Consider the following 16,676-nt stretch of genomic DNA (forward strand, 5'->3'; position numbering starts at 1 on the left):
TGCAGGACAAGGGGAAATGGTTTTAAGTTGAGGGAGGGAACATTTAGGTTGGATGTCAGGGGGAAGTTCTTTACTCATAGTATAGAGTGGTGAGGTGCTGGAACAGGCTGCCCAGAGAGGTTGTGGATGCCCCGTCCCTGGAGGTGTTCAAGGCCAGGTTGGATGGGGCCCTGGGCAGCCTGGTCTGGTATCAAATGGGGAGGTTGGCAGCCCTGCCTGTGGCAGGAGGTTTGGAGATTCATGATTCTTGGGGTCCCAATCCAGGCCATTCTGTGATTCTGTGAGAACGGCATCTGTTTAATGATTGCAACAAGTTCAAGTGGAAAAGCATCATCTAACAATGATTTGATAATACTTTTTTTTTTCTCCTGTGCGTTCAAGCCAAGTAAGCTATGACATGACCAATTTTCTTCAAACAGCTCTCTGTACAACTGAGTTGCCCAGAACATGAATTGGATTATTAGCAGTGCAAAAAGCCTCTTTAATCCATAAACATCTGTTCAATGATGCATTTGTTTTTTTTATTTACAGAAAATAGCTCACTTGCTGTTTTCATACTTGACTTGCTTTTTTTTTCCTGCTGCAAATTCCACCACTTGTACCATCCATTTATACAAAGCATTTTCAATATATATGTCACATCTTGCATTTCACATAAAAATCCATGAGAATATTACAAACTATATAAACTGTGTGTTAGTTTCTAGATGATCCACTCTTCAGATACTTTTTGCTGTTTAGCAATTTCATTTGCATAACTGTTTTCTCTTGTTGTAACCATTTAGTGGCTTGGTGTTGCCTTTACAAGCCTCTCCCTCCTTGTTCCTTTATTAAGATGCACATAACATCTACCTTCTTTTAAAAAAAGCTTCAGTATTAACTTTATTAATGCATTCTCTGATCTCAGTGATCATTAGCCACAGATAAAGATTTGCAAAACTAAATGCACTGTAAATTCATTTCTAAGCTTTCACTGAGTTAACTGCAGCTGAGTTGCTACCTGTTTACTCATGACAAACTCATAACTATAAGAATAATTCATAATGAGTAGCACTACAGACCAATAGATGTATTAAATTTGCCATAGCTTGCTCCCATGCCCTTTACAAATTAACTTAAAAGATGACTGTACTTCACATTTCCTGGAACCCTGAGCATTTTGTTCTATTCTATTACGGCACTGAATATGTTGAAAAAAAAGACAAAAGACATCTCTTATTTCTGGGCACCATGCTCTGGCTGTCCCTGCTGGAGCAATGGCTGGGACAGATGGGTTCAGACATCCCTGCCAACCTCAGCCATCCATCTGTGACCACAACTGACACAAAGGTAAAGGCAGAAAACATTGTTAAGTAAGAGGGGTATTTAGCACTTTAGTGACTCGGTGTAAGCAGACAAGTCTTGAAACAAAGCTTAAGAAGATTTTAAATACAAAGCCTGCCTTGCATGTAATGATGGAAGATGAATTACTTGAGGGTTTCAGTCCAGGGGTAATTTGACAGCATCTGTCAGGAGGTCAGTTAAGAATGGATTTGAGAAGGCAATTCCAAGGAGCAATATCCAGGCCAAAAGCAATACTGCAGTACTGAAGCAAAAACAGAAACCTGGATGCCATAATCATGAGTTAATAAGTCTTAGCTATACTACAGAGCACCAATAATCAACTCCAGTTTAAGCAAAAGTAAAGCAGCATTGATTGAAATCTATGTCAAAACAGCCTCCCACATTGCAGGCCCAAGCTAGTAGAAAGTCGACAAGGTCTGCAAGCAGGATAAAGTGAGGAATCCAAGGACACAGACAAGATTATGTACCATGTTGTCCCAATTTTAGATTCTCAGCCAGACATCTAATAGAGCATGTTAAAAAACAAACAGATAAACAACAGTGCAGACTTGGATGGAATGGTGCTTTGAAGATGAAGGTGCAACACTTGTCAAAGAATGTCACAGAATAACACATTAACACCTTTCACATAAAAAGGGCAAATGGGAAGAAAATACGAAGAGAAGCCCTGGGACATCTTAAGACTAGCAGGACAAAAGTACCAAATTTTTCAGTGAAACAGAAAAATGGATACACAAGGAGAAATAGAACAACCAAAGGGGAAGGATTTCAGGGAGACCAGGATAGACCAACTGTTAATGCAGCAGTCATAAAGGAGAATGGATACTGACTCTTGACTAGGAAGAGCTTGGAGTACAAAACACAGTGCATATGCATGCATTGGCAAGGAAGAATCTTTTCTTAGTTTTCTAGAAAAAAAAGGAAACTAAAAGTGTTAAAAGATTTTCCTCGAACCCAGCCAGCACTTGCAAACAGATGTTAGTAAGGGTTCGGGAACAGAACAGTACCTGCCAGAACAGTTTGTTCTGAACCATTTTCCATAAGCTACTTTTAACTTAAGGTTTGCTTTTGAACGAAGGCTTGCCACCAGGACTGACCTCAGGTTCAATGTCCTTGAATAGCACTTTCTAGTGACTCGTTCTTATGGACAATGTCTGTCATAACACTGGCAATAGGACCATTTCACTTACCACCTGAAACTGCAACATACTGGAACAAAATGAACATGGAACCACATCATACATTTCAAAACATTTGCTTCCACAAGTTTTAAATTACCAAGGGGAAAATTTACCCAGAAGAAAATGCAAATTAAACTACTCTTTAAAGCTTACTCATGTTGGTAAATACTAAAGTTTAATCCAAATGGTTAAACAAAATCTTTTACAAAGAGTCTAGCTTCCTTCAAACCTACTGATTTTAAGACAGAGTTTTTTTCCCCTACAAAAATGCATTTCAGCTAAACTGTCTTCGTACCAACTGGATTAAAGCTCCACTGTTTACAAAATCATGCAAGTATCTGAGTTAGCTCACTTCGGCAGTAAGAGTCAACTTTACTTGTGTTCACTACATTGATATCTATGCCTGTGATTGTTTTAACTAAAACCATTTTCCTAATGCTTCAGACATTTAACTGATTAAAAAATTCTTCCCATTGCAAGACTTTGTTTTCAGCCATATACAAAATGTGGAAATTCATATATGCAATGATTTAGCGAGCGGTAGCGAAGCTGAGCGGTGCGGTCAACACGCTTGAAGGAAGGGATGCCATGCAGAGGGACCTTGAGAGGCTGGAAAGGCGGGCCCAGGTGAACCTGATGAGGTTCAACATGGCAAAGTGCAGAGTTCTGCACTTGGGCCAGAGGAATGCCAGGCATCCATACAGACTGGAAGGAGCGGTCCTTGAAAGCAGCCCTGAGGAGAAGGACCTGGGGGTCTCGATAGATGAAAAAATATGAGCCAACAGTGTGCTCTTGCGGCTCAGAGGGCAAATGGTATCCTGGGCTCCATCAGAAGAGGGGTGGCCAGCAGGGACAGGGAGGTGATTGTCCCCCTCTACTCTGCTCTTGTGAGGCCCCATCTGCAGTACTGCATCCAGGTCTGGAGCCCCCAGTACAAAAAAGACAGAGAGCTGTTGGAGAGGGACCAGAGGAGAGCCACAAAGATGATCAGGGCACTGGAGCACCTCCCCTATGAAGACAGGCTGAGGGAGCTGGGCTTGTTCAGCCTGGAGAAAAGAAGGCTGCGGGGTGACCTCATTGCAGCCTTTCAGTACCTAAAGGGAGCCCACTAACAGGAGGGGAATCAACTTTTTGAAAGGGTTGATATGTGTAGGATGAGGGGAAACGGTTTTAAGTTGAGGGAGGGGAGATTCAGGTCGGACATCAGGGGGAAATTCTTTACCCAGAGAGTGGTGAAATGCTGGAACAGGCTGCCCAGAGAGGTTGTGGATGCCCCGTCCCTGGAGGTGTTCAAGGCCAGGTTGGATGAGGCCCTGGTCAGCCTTAGCATTAAACATGGAGGTTGGTGGCCCTGCATGTGGCAGGGGTTTGGAGATTCATGATCCTTGAGGTCCCTTCCAACCCTGGCCATTCTGTGATTCTGTGATTTACACGATTAGCACATTTACCTAACACTGTACCTAACACTATCACTGTACCTAACAGTATTACTGCATATTGTTATCACTGTACTCCATAAAACTTTAAAAGTAAAGAAAGAGGCCACTTTTTTGTTTGGACTAACTCAAAATTTTTTACAACTGTTTTTAGATGAATGAGCAGAAATGATTTCTACTGTAATGAAGCACTCCTTAGTCAAAGTATTTCTAGGTGATTGTCAACCAGATAAGGATACTAAAACATTTTTGGTAAGTTATTCTGTTAAAAACAAAGAACAGTACTCTACTTCTCAGGTGTTTTATTGTCCTGTTCACAATATCAAAATAGAAGCACTACTAAAAAACTGTGAGTGATTTAGCTGAGTTTGGACATAGCTGTGGTGACAGCCAAAATAGACTAGAAAGAGGGAAGTGAAGCATTACAGATAAAAGAAATATGCACATTTTGTATGTCCTATTTTTGTAGACTGATGGCAGAGAGATAAGTACATATACTAATATATATTCTTCATATTTACTTTTTTATATATTTTAAAACAGAGAGAGAGGAAAAATATGGAAAGCAAGAAAATTCTTCCAAGTCTTGCAGTACAACCAACTGATCATGTCCACTGACATAAAGATGCAGCAGATTATCTTTACTAAATTTTTATTACTCTTTCTTCAAATGTATTTTAGAACAGAGACCTAGCTCACATCACCTTGATCTAATAATATTGTATCCAATATCCAAATATTCAATATCGAAGTGCAAACTGCCCCCCAAGTCACTCAGCTACTGGTACAACTCTTACAAGGTATCTGCATAGAGAAAAGCTTTTTCTCTTCTACTACTTCTTCTTGATCACTTCAAGCTGTGTATTTCCCACAAAAATTTTTCTTTCCTATTTGTACCTTGTTTCTACAAATTGCCCTGTTTTCCACTGCCTTATAAAAATACAAAGACGAGATGAACCCTGATGAAATACAAGATCACAGTTCCCATGGTTTTAGTCAGAAAGAACTTCTAAAAAACTTAATCCATTTAATCTCTCCCAGCTAACAAATGTGAGTTATTAGGAAAAAAATGCAGACAAAGAGTGAAATTACAAAGTAAAAAAACCACAACCAAAATTAATATTTTAGATCATCCACTATACATGAGAAAAGAAAGCTACTGCTTGTAAAATAGCAATTTTATAGAAAGGAGAATATTGAAACCGCTTAAATTACTATTAAATACTTCAGGGCCCTCTAGTGGTAAAATCTCTGGGAAGTGAGGCTTCCAAAGCATAATGAAGGAATATTTTATTTTTACCACTCTCATGTAATTACAAACATTTAGACCAGAGAGACACTTTCTAAATATCTGGGAGTAGTTACCATAAAGGAAAAAAAAAAAAAAACAACCAACTAATATCTGCTCGCAAATATCTGCTCTACTGGGAGATGTTTTTCATTTGTAATAGAAATGACCAGTTACTTATTAACACTTTCAGCAGCATGCAATTAAAAGAAAAAACACCACTGCTTTCTAAAATCTGCATCAGAACTACCTCAGCATACAATTAAAATAGTTTCTGAAAAATCAACTTGCTTTGTCCATGACAAAACTCTGCATTATTGCAGATTCCACAACTCAATACACAGTGCTTGGAACAACCAAAAAAAGACTTTTAATCTTCATCATGATACATTTCTAAGTATTTGGGATGTATTCCTGTATTTGCAAAAAAGAAAGAATGTTATTAATGTGACAGAAAAGCACACCTGCTGGTAACTATAAAATATTTATTCCTTCCAGACCTGATAGGAAGAATAGTTTCTTTGTCTGCTCAAGACTTAACAAACCATTGCACTGCATGAACAGACACTGACATTGCTTGTTCAGTACATCTATAGTCAAGCACAGATCTTTTCAACTTCTTATGATTTTGCAAGTGCTCACGTGTCACTGAATTGTGCCGGATATGACACTTTCACAGGACATATTTTCTTTTGATCCCCGACAAGGATTTCCAAGTGGATTTCCAAGTATTCAGTTCTTTTCCTTTCTTGCCTCTAGAACACTCAAGCCCTTGAAAGACTGACAGCTGAATACAGAAACATTTGTGCAAGTTCCATGAAATTAGACTGTACATCCATGACACCACCCAACTTCTGTTTTTCCCTGAAGAAGGGGACAAAGGATTACACTAGCAGGTGGAAAAGGAACACCTACGGAGCACACTGATTAAATCAATCAGCTGTCTGGGCCATTAGAGGAAGATACATGATGATGACAGGGGGTGAATTTAAGTGAGGTAGTCAAGGTAGAGTGTTGAAAATTTGTAAGGTTACTACCCATGTGGCAGTGATGCATTTGTCTATTTTTACTATATAGGAAATGACATTTCTGTCTTCACCCCAGTACAAAATTGCACCTATGTAATACATTCATTTTTCTTTGGCTTTCTTTAGCTCCAACTTTATTAAAGCGTAGGAGGAAACATATCCTTTCTGGTGACTTCATTCAAAACAGAAATGCCAAACTCTAAGTGGGTTCTATACAAACCAGAGTTCTGTGGAAGAGGGGAGGGAAGGGAAAGAAGGGAAAAGGAGAGATGTTCGGAGAAATCATTTATTCACATAATCTATCATCCTACAAATTATTTCCTCTTCTGGCTTTATGCCACAGTAAAATTAATAACGAAAACGTGAAACAACTTTACCTTTGACATCAAGAGTATTCAAAATACAGATGGATGATCAGTCATCATACCGTTCAAGTCTGGATTCAAATTAAAGATAGTGTAATAGCACAGACAAAATAAAATAGTTGCAGTTGCAAACTTTTTCTTGTAAGGTTCTACTTTAGTAGAAAAATTGTTCCATGCCATTTAGAGATCTTAATACTATGACAAACAAGTACTACTGACATAGGGAAACTATTTTCAGATCCCAAAGATAGGTATGTCAGCTCTGAAATAAATCCAACAAAACACGCAATTAAGAACGCAGGATCAAAATGATGTAAACGAAAACAACAAATGTTTAGGCATGCTAACCTTTCACAGGCTCAGTCAGAACACATGAATTGCACTCTAAATGCAAGTAAAGAATGAGTACTCAGCAGCAAACCACAGCCATTTTTAAGAGGGTCTTTGCAAACTACACATCAATGCTTGCCTCTGTACCTGAACCTCATCAATAGCTTAGCTGTAACTAAAAACAAAACCAACAACAGAAAATCAAATACCACAACAAAATCACCACAGAACATACCTCATGGAGGTTATACTGTTGATGAGCTTTTCAGATTGATCTGACAAGCTGGATGGAAGTATTAGTTCAACTGGCTGCAGGCGTAAAAGCCGACTCTCTAATTCTAAGCGAGAAGCACAATCCTGAAAACTGTCAAAAACAACTTCTCCTGTAGTTGGTTGGACTGCCTGTCAAATAAAATAATATATAAACATTCAGTAGTTAAACTTTCAGGTAGCATTTTAGCAAAGCCAGAAAGAAAACTGATGGAGTATATTAAAAAAATTACATAGCATCCCCACTGTTAAAGAAAGTGACAGATCAAAAACGCAATTATCTTCTTCAAATCTATAACATGACAGCGAGTTCAAAAGACTATGCAGCTTTGTCTTGGCAAACCATAATGATACCTTAAAAATGTAGATATGTCATTGATATCCTAAGTCTATTATTGCTCGAATTTTACTACTATCAAGGACTATGCAAAAATACACAAAAATGGAAGCCCATGGAAAATACATGGAATTCAGTTCAGCTTAGCAACTAGCTGCCACTTAGTCCATACTTTTATTGTTCTCTCCCAGCTGCAGTGGGACATTCAAACGCAAACACAATCATAATAACTTTTCCTGTATTTAGTTAAAACAGCTATGTTTTCAAGAGACATGGCAGCAAAAACAGTATTAGGAATATCCAGCAATCAATTCCAAGTCTTTTCTGTAGTTTTTAGGCATTAAACTACCAAACACAGATATCTCACCTATGCTGAACTTTATTACAAAACAGAGCCTGAAATACAGAACAGTTGTGACTGTAAGATGACAACAACCCACTTCTAAGAAAAACAGTAAACAAATGCCTAGAATACTGATTTCTCAGGGATACTTACCATAACACCTACAACAATGTCACCCTTCTTTTTCTGTTTTGCATTTTCTCCATTTTCACAAATACAGAGGAGGTAGTTATCAGGGATATCTGCAGTTACCTCTTCAACATCTACAGAATCATCTAACTTCAGCAGAGGGTTCACATGTAGCAAACATTAAAAAAAACAACAACACAGTACAGACTTTTGTGGATTATATGTAGGTCTTCCTAGATTTACGTCCTTCTCAACTACAATTTTCATTCTATTGCCAGACTGTCTATTTCACTTTTATTAGTATTACTCCTTCACTATAGTGAATTTGAGATGACTATCAGCATGAGGGCTGGTCAGTGGTCATTTTTATATTATATATACAGTTACATGATGCAGATTTCATCAGTTTATGAAAGAGCTATCCACAGCTATGTCTGCAGCCCCCCCCATCCAATCAAGAGCAGTTATATCTATAGCTAGATGCCACACATGGGCTGTTACCCACTTGTCACCTTCACGTCTGCAAAACACACATACTTCACAGAAAGAACAAAACGCACTAACACGAAATAGCTGAAGAGCTAGCAATACTCCAAGTTAAACAAAAGTGTACACCTTAGAAGGAGCACTAGACTCATTTCATTCAAAATGTGTTGCATATCAGTCACCCAGCCTGCTTCATATTGCTGATTCTGCCTTCCTTGTTTTGCCAATCATTGTAAGAGTTTGTATGTACATAAGAACATTTCCAGCAAACTCCTAGGACTATGTTATCTGCTTCCCTGATCTTAAATGTCACAGGGGCATTAATCTAACAATCTTTCTAGCTCTTTTATGTAGTAAACACTAATGTTTGTTCTTCAATTTCTCAACAACAGAGATAAAGAAGAGCACAAGAAAAATAAAGGAAAAAAAATAAGAAAACAAGTGCCTGGGAAAAAGCTGTTTTCATATCTTTTTTTGCATCTTCTTTATATTCTCAGGATTTAACTTGCTAGCTTTTTTTTTTAAAAAAAGTCCATTGATTTTAGTACTTTCTTTTCATTTAAATTTTTGACACTAGTCAATTCTTCCTTCACACTCTTCTGAACTACCAATACTGTAACTTCTCCATTTGTTCAAACACCTAACTGAAAACAAGACCTTCAGACACTACAGACTTGGGAAGATCACATAGGAAATAACTACAGGAAACAAAAACTTAACTGTTTTACAATAAGCCTAAATCCCTGAGGAGATTAAATTCTTTATAAAGCCTGGATGATGTTTTACCACAACAACAAAAAAAAAGTTTTATTTTATTATTTATTTTATTATTTAATTTTATTTCCTGTCAGCTACTAACTACTTATGCTACACTCTGGTGATAAAGTGATATTGTAGAATCTCATACACCAACTATTAGAGTCTGAATATGAATTCAGTTGAAAAGGATATCTTCTCCAATAAGTGTAGACTTTGTATAGAGAGCAGTCAGCTTCCGGCTGAAGAGAGAGCTTTTACTGTCTCCAGCAGCCTTCAGTGCTGCAGTTTCCATTTGTTTTATTACTCCAACCTACAGGCATACAGAAAAGAAACATTAGCTCTCATTATAAAAAAATTTTTTAAAACACTTTTTGTGATCTTTTAAGATACGCAAATGGAAAATGCATCATTAAAGCTGAACAGGAAGAGCAGAGGCTAGCATCAGTCCTGCTAATGAGCCCAGGAACACATATCTTTTCCTCATGCACTGTCTACTTTTAACTACTGTCTCAACTTCTGCCCCTGTGCTTCCTGTCCTGTTCTGAAACAAATTAGCTAGAGTTCAGCACTTGCAAGAGAATGGCTGTTCCAATTAATTTGGACGAGTCCTTTTCTGATAATCAGTAAAAAAGAGGAATCAAGAAGAAAGCCATAGAGTTATGGAGAAGAGGTCAATAACAGGGAAGAACGGGAAAAAAAAAAAAAAAAAGGACTAGAATGAGAAAAACAGGATGCGAGGAATTAAAAAGGAGAGTGTATACATATCCCTCTTCACCAAATGCAAAGGCTGGATTAAAAAAATAACTGAAATAACTGTTCTAGAAAACATTGAGCTGCTTTTTTGTTAAAACAGCAGAGAAAGCTCGAACCTATTTGAATTCCACAGCATTCACTAGAAAAAAGGAAATGCAACAACGGGCAAGTTAGCCATTCTACTTGCAGAAACAAGAGATAATGAAATTTCCTACTTCTCAGTTCAAACAAGATTCCTGTATAGTCAGTGCAAGTTATTTCAATACTATCCCGTTCTGTATAGTATGTAATTAAAAGCCTGAAATGACCTTATGTCCTTTTGCTACAAGTCGTCGCACATGGACAAACAGTCTGTGAGTTGGTATACTGGCTGTCATGAAATTATGATCTTGATGACAGTAAATGTTTAGCTCTTTAGCTGCAATCTGCAAGGTACAAGAAAAAGAGTCAGATAGTATTCAAGTCAGCTTTGCTAGCTGCAGTTACAACAGAACTTCCATAAACACAAACATTATCAAAATGCACTAGAGGAGTTCATTTCTTTGATAACACCAATCTCCACTATCAAAATGGCAACAAGAAGAAAAAGCCCGGTGTTGCAGGCTGTCTCCACCATCCTCTGTCCTCACATATCATATCAAAGGCTTCAGCATCACTGACTTCATATGTCAGATTATCATATTGCAACTCAGCATGTGTGGATGCAACATCTGAATATGCTTCAGAACTGAACACATGTAGTATCTGTTATTTTCCACAGAGCTACTTTTCTTGCATCTAAGATCTTGTCTGCACCTAGGCAGTATCCATTCATCTCCCTGACACCATTTGGTTTGCTGTCTTCAAAACTGACATAGTAGATTTTGATCTGTGCCACGAGAGTGAATTCACCTCTAAAACTGTTTCAACTTTAAGTCTGTCAAGCAATTGTAGCACCTCAGTGTCTCTTTAGTTCTTAAAACTGAGGATAGCAAGCACTATAAGATCTATACCATGATTAGGGCAAAAGATGTATGAATAATGGTTTATTTAAATTATGTATGCAAAGATTTTTCATCTTGTTTTCAAGTATTAAAAACAGCCATAAAACTAATGTCCACGAGAAGCCTCCTTCTGGAAATGCCCATAGACTTAAGACACTAACACAATGCAGGTATCCTTCCATAATTCTGTAAAAAACAAAATTACCTCTGCATCTTCTCCAAAGAAGCGATATTTGTATCCACACTCCACACACAAAATAGCATCTTTATATCGTTTCTTCATTTCTATGAATTGAAGTTCCAGTGGAGTGTAAATGGTTTTGGTTCTCTTATTGAGATTTATGTCTGAAGTGGTTTCATAGTTTCTAAAAGATGCAGAAAACTGAGTAAGATCACAGTGTGGCTCCTCCTGTAAATAAGGTATGCAAAAGTTAAGAATCATCAAAAAAGATTTATCACTCCAATTTACATATGAGAAACTGCAGTGCAGAGATAAAGATGTTCCCCAAGTCTATGTTAAATCAAAAAACAAGCCAATTCAGTACAAATCTCAGACTGCTTTCTGAAGCACCAAAACCATATTTCTTCTTCAATCTGCACTAAGCAAGTCTAGGAAATATCACAGATTTACTCTCATACAAAAAAAATAGATTATTTTTTGTACGGTTTCTAAAAACCTTAACAGTTAAGACTTCGAGCCCACTTTCTCTCCTGTTCAGCATTTCTACTGACATTATGCAGCCTATGCCAGCTGAGCAACTTCAGCTCTATAACTTTGTTTTGTTCTGTTTTGTAAGACAAATGATGGATTCAGCCTTTTGTAAGTACAGTGAACAATATCAATAAGGTGAGTTTCACTTACAGCAAAGTTCCTTCCAAATTACATAAAAATATCAAGTATTAATAAAATTTGCCAGGAAAAAGAATGCTAACACAACTCCCACACACATATTTTAACAGCAAACAATTTCACCAAACGATGAATGAGATTGTGCTGTGAGTTTCTGTATCTGCAAATAAACTCAGTAAACTTCAATTTCTAACAACTGTTTTATCTAAATGACAAGGAATAAAGTCAACTGGATGCTCAAGAGCAATGGTAGCTCAGAAGAAAGATAGTGCAAATCATATACACTGGGTCATGGGAAGGTACAAAGAACATACCCACAGAATAATGGGGAAAAAAAAGGAATACTTAACTGTACATTTGTGAATTGCAAAATTCCCAGAACTGCACACAGTCAAGGGATGACAGATTTGAGTTGCAGACAACATAGCTCAGCTTAAACAAACACAAACTGCACCTAGAACTCAGATGATCACAGGAACTTAGATGTCTCTATTATAATCCTCAGCTTTCCATTGTAGTCTCTGTTGTGATCCGCAGTCCTCAGCTGTCTTTGATCCTAGCTCTGAACAACCACAGCAATATTACTGCCTCATTCAACAGAGAAAATTGTTTTAGGAAAGCTGTGAAAACGGGCCACTAAAAAAAACTATGGAAAGTGAGAACACATGTGGAAGATGATTTGTTGAGCTGGTTAAGTTAGCAGCTCAGGGAATCTGGAGGGAAAAGGCTATCGGTTGTAACTCCAAGAGGAAAAAAAAAAAAAGCAGGACAAGTATCTAAGATGAACCATTCCAAGGAAGCAAGGAGAAAACCCTTCCCCATCTTCCCTTCCCACATGCCTAGCTATGCATAATGCAAAGAAAGATGATAGAAATGCTTCGTTCAGAAGATCATGAGTCCTTGCTGTCCAGTAAGTATTCTAAGTAATAATCAATTGCTATTTACTTTTCCTTTGCATACACCTTGCTTGCATCTCTCTCTGCATGTGATTAAAGCTGCCCTCACTTGTAATCTGAGAAGGAAGAGCTAAATCTCATGTATAACCATCAAGTGAATCAGGTGCTGATTGACTAAAAGCACACAAGGATATGAATATGCACTGGCAACACTGCTACAAAAAGCATGCCAGTGTTAGTGCATTGGAAGCCAACTCTGGAGTGGGCATACAGCAATCCTGCAACAGCTGCTATGTGGAAGATTAATATATTGTTTTCAAAGATAAAGAGAAACCCGATTCTACAGAAACATCCATCTTATGTTTATGTTCAGTGCTTGGTGGAAGGAGAGCTCCACTGCCCTTGCTCACCAAACAGACACCTCTACTGCAGTTACTGTAGCACATAAATTTCTAACTGTGAATCTGTGCCAGGCACATACGGCCTCTAATGTTACCAAAGAGAAAAAATCATAATGATAAAAGGAAAAATATCTTCCCTGCATGTTTCACACACATGCGTATGCAAAATATATTTTTATAGGTCTGGCATCTATAATTGCTTCCTGCTTAACTACAGTATGTATACACTGAACAGTATGTATATATTAAACTCATAGACAAAGCAGAAATTAAAAACTCCCAGACAAACAAGTGTTTGAGAAAGAGGAATGGAGAAGAGCTTTTCTGTAGTCTCCATGTGACCACAGCTGCATAATCTCAATCCATCATCAGAGCAGCAATTCTGTGTCACAAGCTGTTTGTTTTACTCTTGTTTTTGTTCTTCTGTTCACACAACCCTGAACAACAGTTTAAGACAGGGAAGGTAAAATCACTACAAAAGCTTCCATACAGCCTCTTTCCTTTGAAAGAGCCAGATGTAAAGTCCTGTTAAGGAATAGTTGAGGTCCCAGTGAAACAACTAAACAGTGAGCAATGATAAACCTTTTAGAACATCAATACTTCATGTCAGCAAGGTGGCCCCTAAAACCAAGCGACCAACATATCAGACACACAAAGTTTCCTTCCTCTGAAAAATGTTTGCTCAACTCCCTCATAATTAAAGCAAAAGCAAGCTACTATTACACTCTTACTGTTATGTACTGTGGCTATTAGAGCAAGTTCTCAGGAGAACTATCTGTATTTTCCACACATGAAAAGAAACATGATCATATTTAGTAGTTAGAGAAATATCCAACTGAATTAAACTACATTTTAGCAAAAATTCTAAATAATATTTTGCAAAGAAGCCTGATGGGAGTTTCATGACCTTAATCAGAATTGATGGTACAGAAAGAAATCAGTGCAAAGGACCACACTGAATATCTGCTAATAAAGTATAATAGGTTAGTACAGTATTATAAGTTAATTCATGATTATAAGACACATTACCAGTGTTTGTGCTGTCTAATCACTTGCTACTAAAACAATGCACAATTTAATGATATCTTTGAAGAACTTAGCTCTAAATAAAGTTCTGCTCATTGTGCTAAGAGTTCCAGGGTAACATCCCTACACAAATGCTACTCTATTGTATGGTGCCACACTGTATAATGATAGAATGTAAAATATTTTGTAAGTAAAAGGATTCTTGTCCCAGACTTTGTTTTGTTTTGTTTTTGAAGTCATCTGCATTGCAGTAGATCAAAGCACCACATACCTTCTGAGCAACCTTTTGGTTAGTGTCCCCATACTGAAGAGGGTTCTTCAGTTCCAGACTTCTCCCAGTAATACTGGGGCAATTCCCCAAAATCAATGATTGTTTCTCCCGAGAACTGTCTTCCTGGATTCTGTTACATAGCTGGTCTGAATCACTGTAGAATTCTCTCAGTCTGTCTAGAGTTTGCAAACATATGCGGGGCTTTTCATACGTCAGAAGCTCTTCTTCAGTAAAATACACAACAAAAAACATTAGTGAATTATTTTCTAAAAACAAAGGTCTATTAGAATGACCTCAGCCAGTACAGAACTCAGGCATTTAGGTCAGTCTCTCTCTTTCCTACATTCTTTATTCTCTCCTATTGCCTTCACTCTGCCAACCTGACAGAATTACGTATGTACTAAGTTCAGTTAAATTTTCTAGGAAGTCAATATTCATCACCTTCTTCAAATATGAGGAAAGAAATACAATCTTTTTCTGAACTGATAACTGCTAAGCCACAAAATTAGGGATGAGTGATTTTTCAGGATAGCTCTTACACAGACAATGTTGCTAGATGACAGTGCCCTATAACAACATTTAAAACAATCACAACCACAAAACTGAACATAATTCCCTCTTTAAAAAGAATACAGAAGTTCATTCTTTTAAATGGAAAATAAGTGTAATAAACTTCATATGAAAAGATTTGATTTTTGACTAGCGTCACTTATTTGTTAAAATCTTGGTTCAAAGCCAGAAGCAGCACAGGTATGGTGTCAGTCAGGTGTCAGTTAAGTTGCAGCATGAGTCTAAAAGACAGATAGCTAAACCAATAAAGATTAGAAAACGTTGTCTCAGAGAGGAAAAGCACTGGAACAGGCTGCCCAGGGAAAAGGTGGAGTCACTGTCCCTGTAGGTTCTCAAGAAATGGGTCACTGAGGGACATGGTCATGGTGGTGATGGGCTGCCAACTGAACTAGAAGATTTTAGAGATCTTTTCCAACCTTAATGGTTCTGAGTTGCAGCATTTCTGCCTGAACGCCTGGACTTTACCAAATAACCTGCTAAAGCTGAGTCAGTTGAAGGGACTTCGCAGAGTAATTTCAGAGGCTCCAACACCTAGCCTGATTCACAAAGAATGCTTCAGCAGTACAGCTAATATGTTCATGGTGACACTTCAAAGATGTATCTTACACCCAACAGACACTTTCTAAACCATACTCTGGTAATTTTACTTATTTATTTAACATTTGACAATGAAAAACTGTTCCTTAAGTACAAATGCTCGATGGTTTGATTACAGTCAACTCACTTTTATCCTGAGTCTTCACTGGATTATAGATGTCATCCACAGTACTTTGCAGTGACTTGGTCTTCTTCTCACATGGCTCGTTGTTTTCAGTTGATGTTCTCCTTTTTGTGCTGACATCAGAAGCCTGAAATACAAATTAATCAAAGAAACTCTGTTACTTTTATTCCCATCCTCTCTGAAAGATAGCAGTGTCTGAGGATTTCATAATGAGATAACACAAAAAGCAATTAACACTCAAAATCCTTAACTATTTTATCTACGTTTCTGCTTATAAAATAGTTCATGAAATGCAAGACTACAAGAGGAGCAGTGCATCCTGTGAACAAGCGGGCAATTGTGCTCAAAAAGAAACACCCACAGCTGCAATGTTTTCAACAGGCAGTTTGGAGCTAACTCTGCAGCACAGAATTGAACAAATCTTCCTCATAGTGTCATACCCCACGCTGCCTATGTCTGAAATCAGCCCCTTTGTAAATCCTGATTCCCACAGCTTGGAGCCCTCCTCTTGCAAGATGCCAACTATTCACCTCTACCTTTGTGAGGTCTTGAAACAGGTTGTGGAAGAAAATCCTCACCACGTGTTAGTCCAAATTTAAAATAACCAACCCAGGATCACTCTGGGTGCCTGTGCAGAACACAGTACTTCAGACACTGTGGCCTTGGGTGCTTCTGACTGGCACACACCGATAAGGCCTTGCGATGGGAGCAACCTCCCATCTATGCCGCCCCACGAATGTCGGGCAGGATGCAGGGAGTGCGACCAGACACAAAGAAGTAACTCGCAGCCGCAACAATGTAAAACAGCACTACCATTTATCTTTCCAAACACAACACAGGTGCTGCCAGCTCCTTGCACCCGCATTTTGTGTAGAGCAACTTTTGGCGGTTCAGGTGCATTACTGAGAA

The 16,676-nt window shown here is 38.0% G+C and overlaps 1 protein-coding gene across 1 annotated transcript in view; it reads right to left on the minus strand.

The window, feature by feature from the left end:
- The window catches only part of MSH3 (mutS homolog 3), a 118,142-nt gene that overhangs the window by 101,098 nt on the left and 368 nt on the right, over positions 1-16,676 (minus strand). Inside the window, exons 2-8 of the mRNA XM_048930962.1 lie at positions 15,771-15,894; positions 14,477-14,700; positions 11,238-11,441; positions 10,358-10,474; positions 9,487-9,606; positions 8,076-8,219; positions 7,208-7,374 (exon numbers count right to left, since the gene is read on the minus strand). Coding sequence (XP_048786919.1) covers positions 7,208-7,374; positions 8,076-8,219; positions 9,487-9,606; positions 10,358-10,474; positions 11,238-11,441; positions 14,477-14,700; positions 15,771-15,894 — 1,100 coding nt within the window. The remainder of the gene's footprint in view (positions 1-7,207; positions 7,375-8,075; positions 8,220-9,486; positions 9,607-10,357; positions 10,475-11,237; positions 11,442-14,476; positions 14,701-15,770; positions 15,895-16,676) is intronic.

This window comes from Lagopus muta, chromosome Z (genome assembly GCF_023343835.1).
Source record: "Lagopus muta isolate bLagMut1 chromosome Z, bLagMut1 primary, whole genome shotgun sequence".
Taxonomy (NCBI): Eukaryota; Metazoa; Chordata; class Aves; order Galliformes; family Phasianidae; genus Lagopus; species Lagopus muta.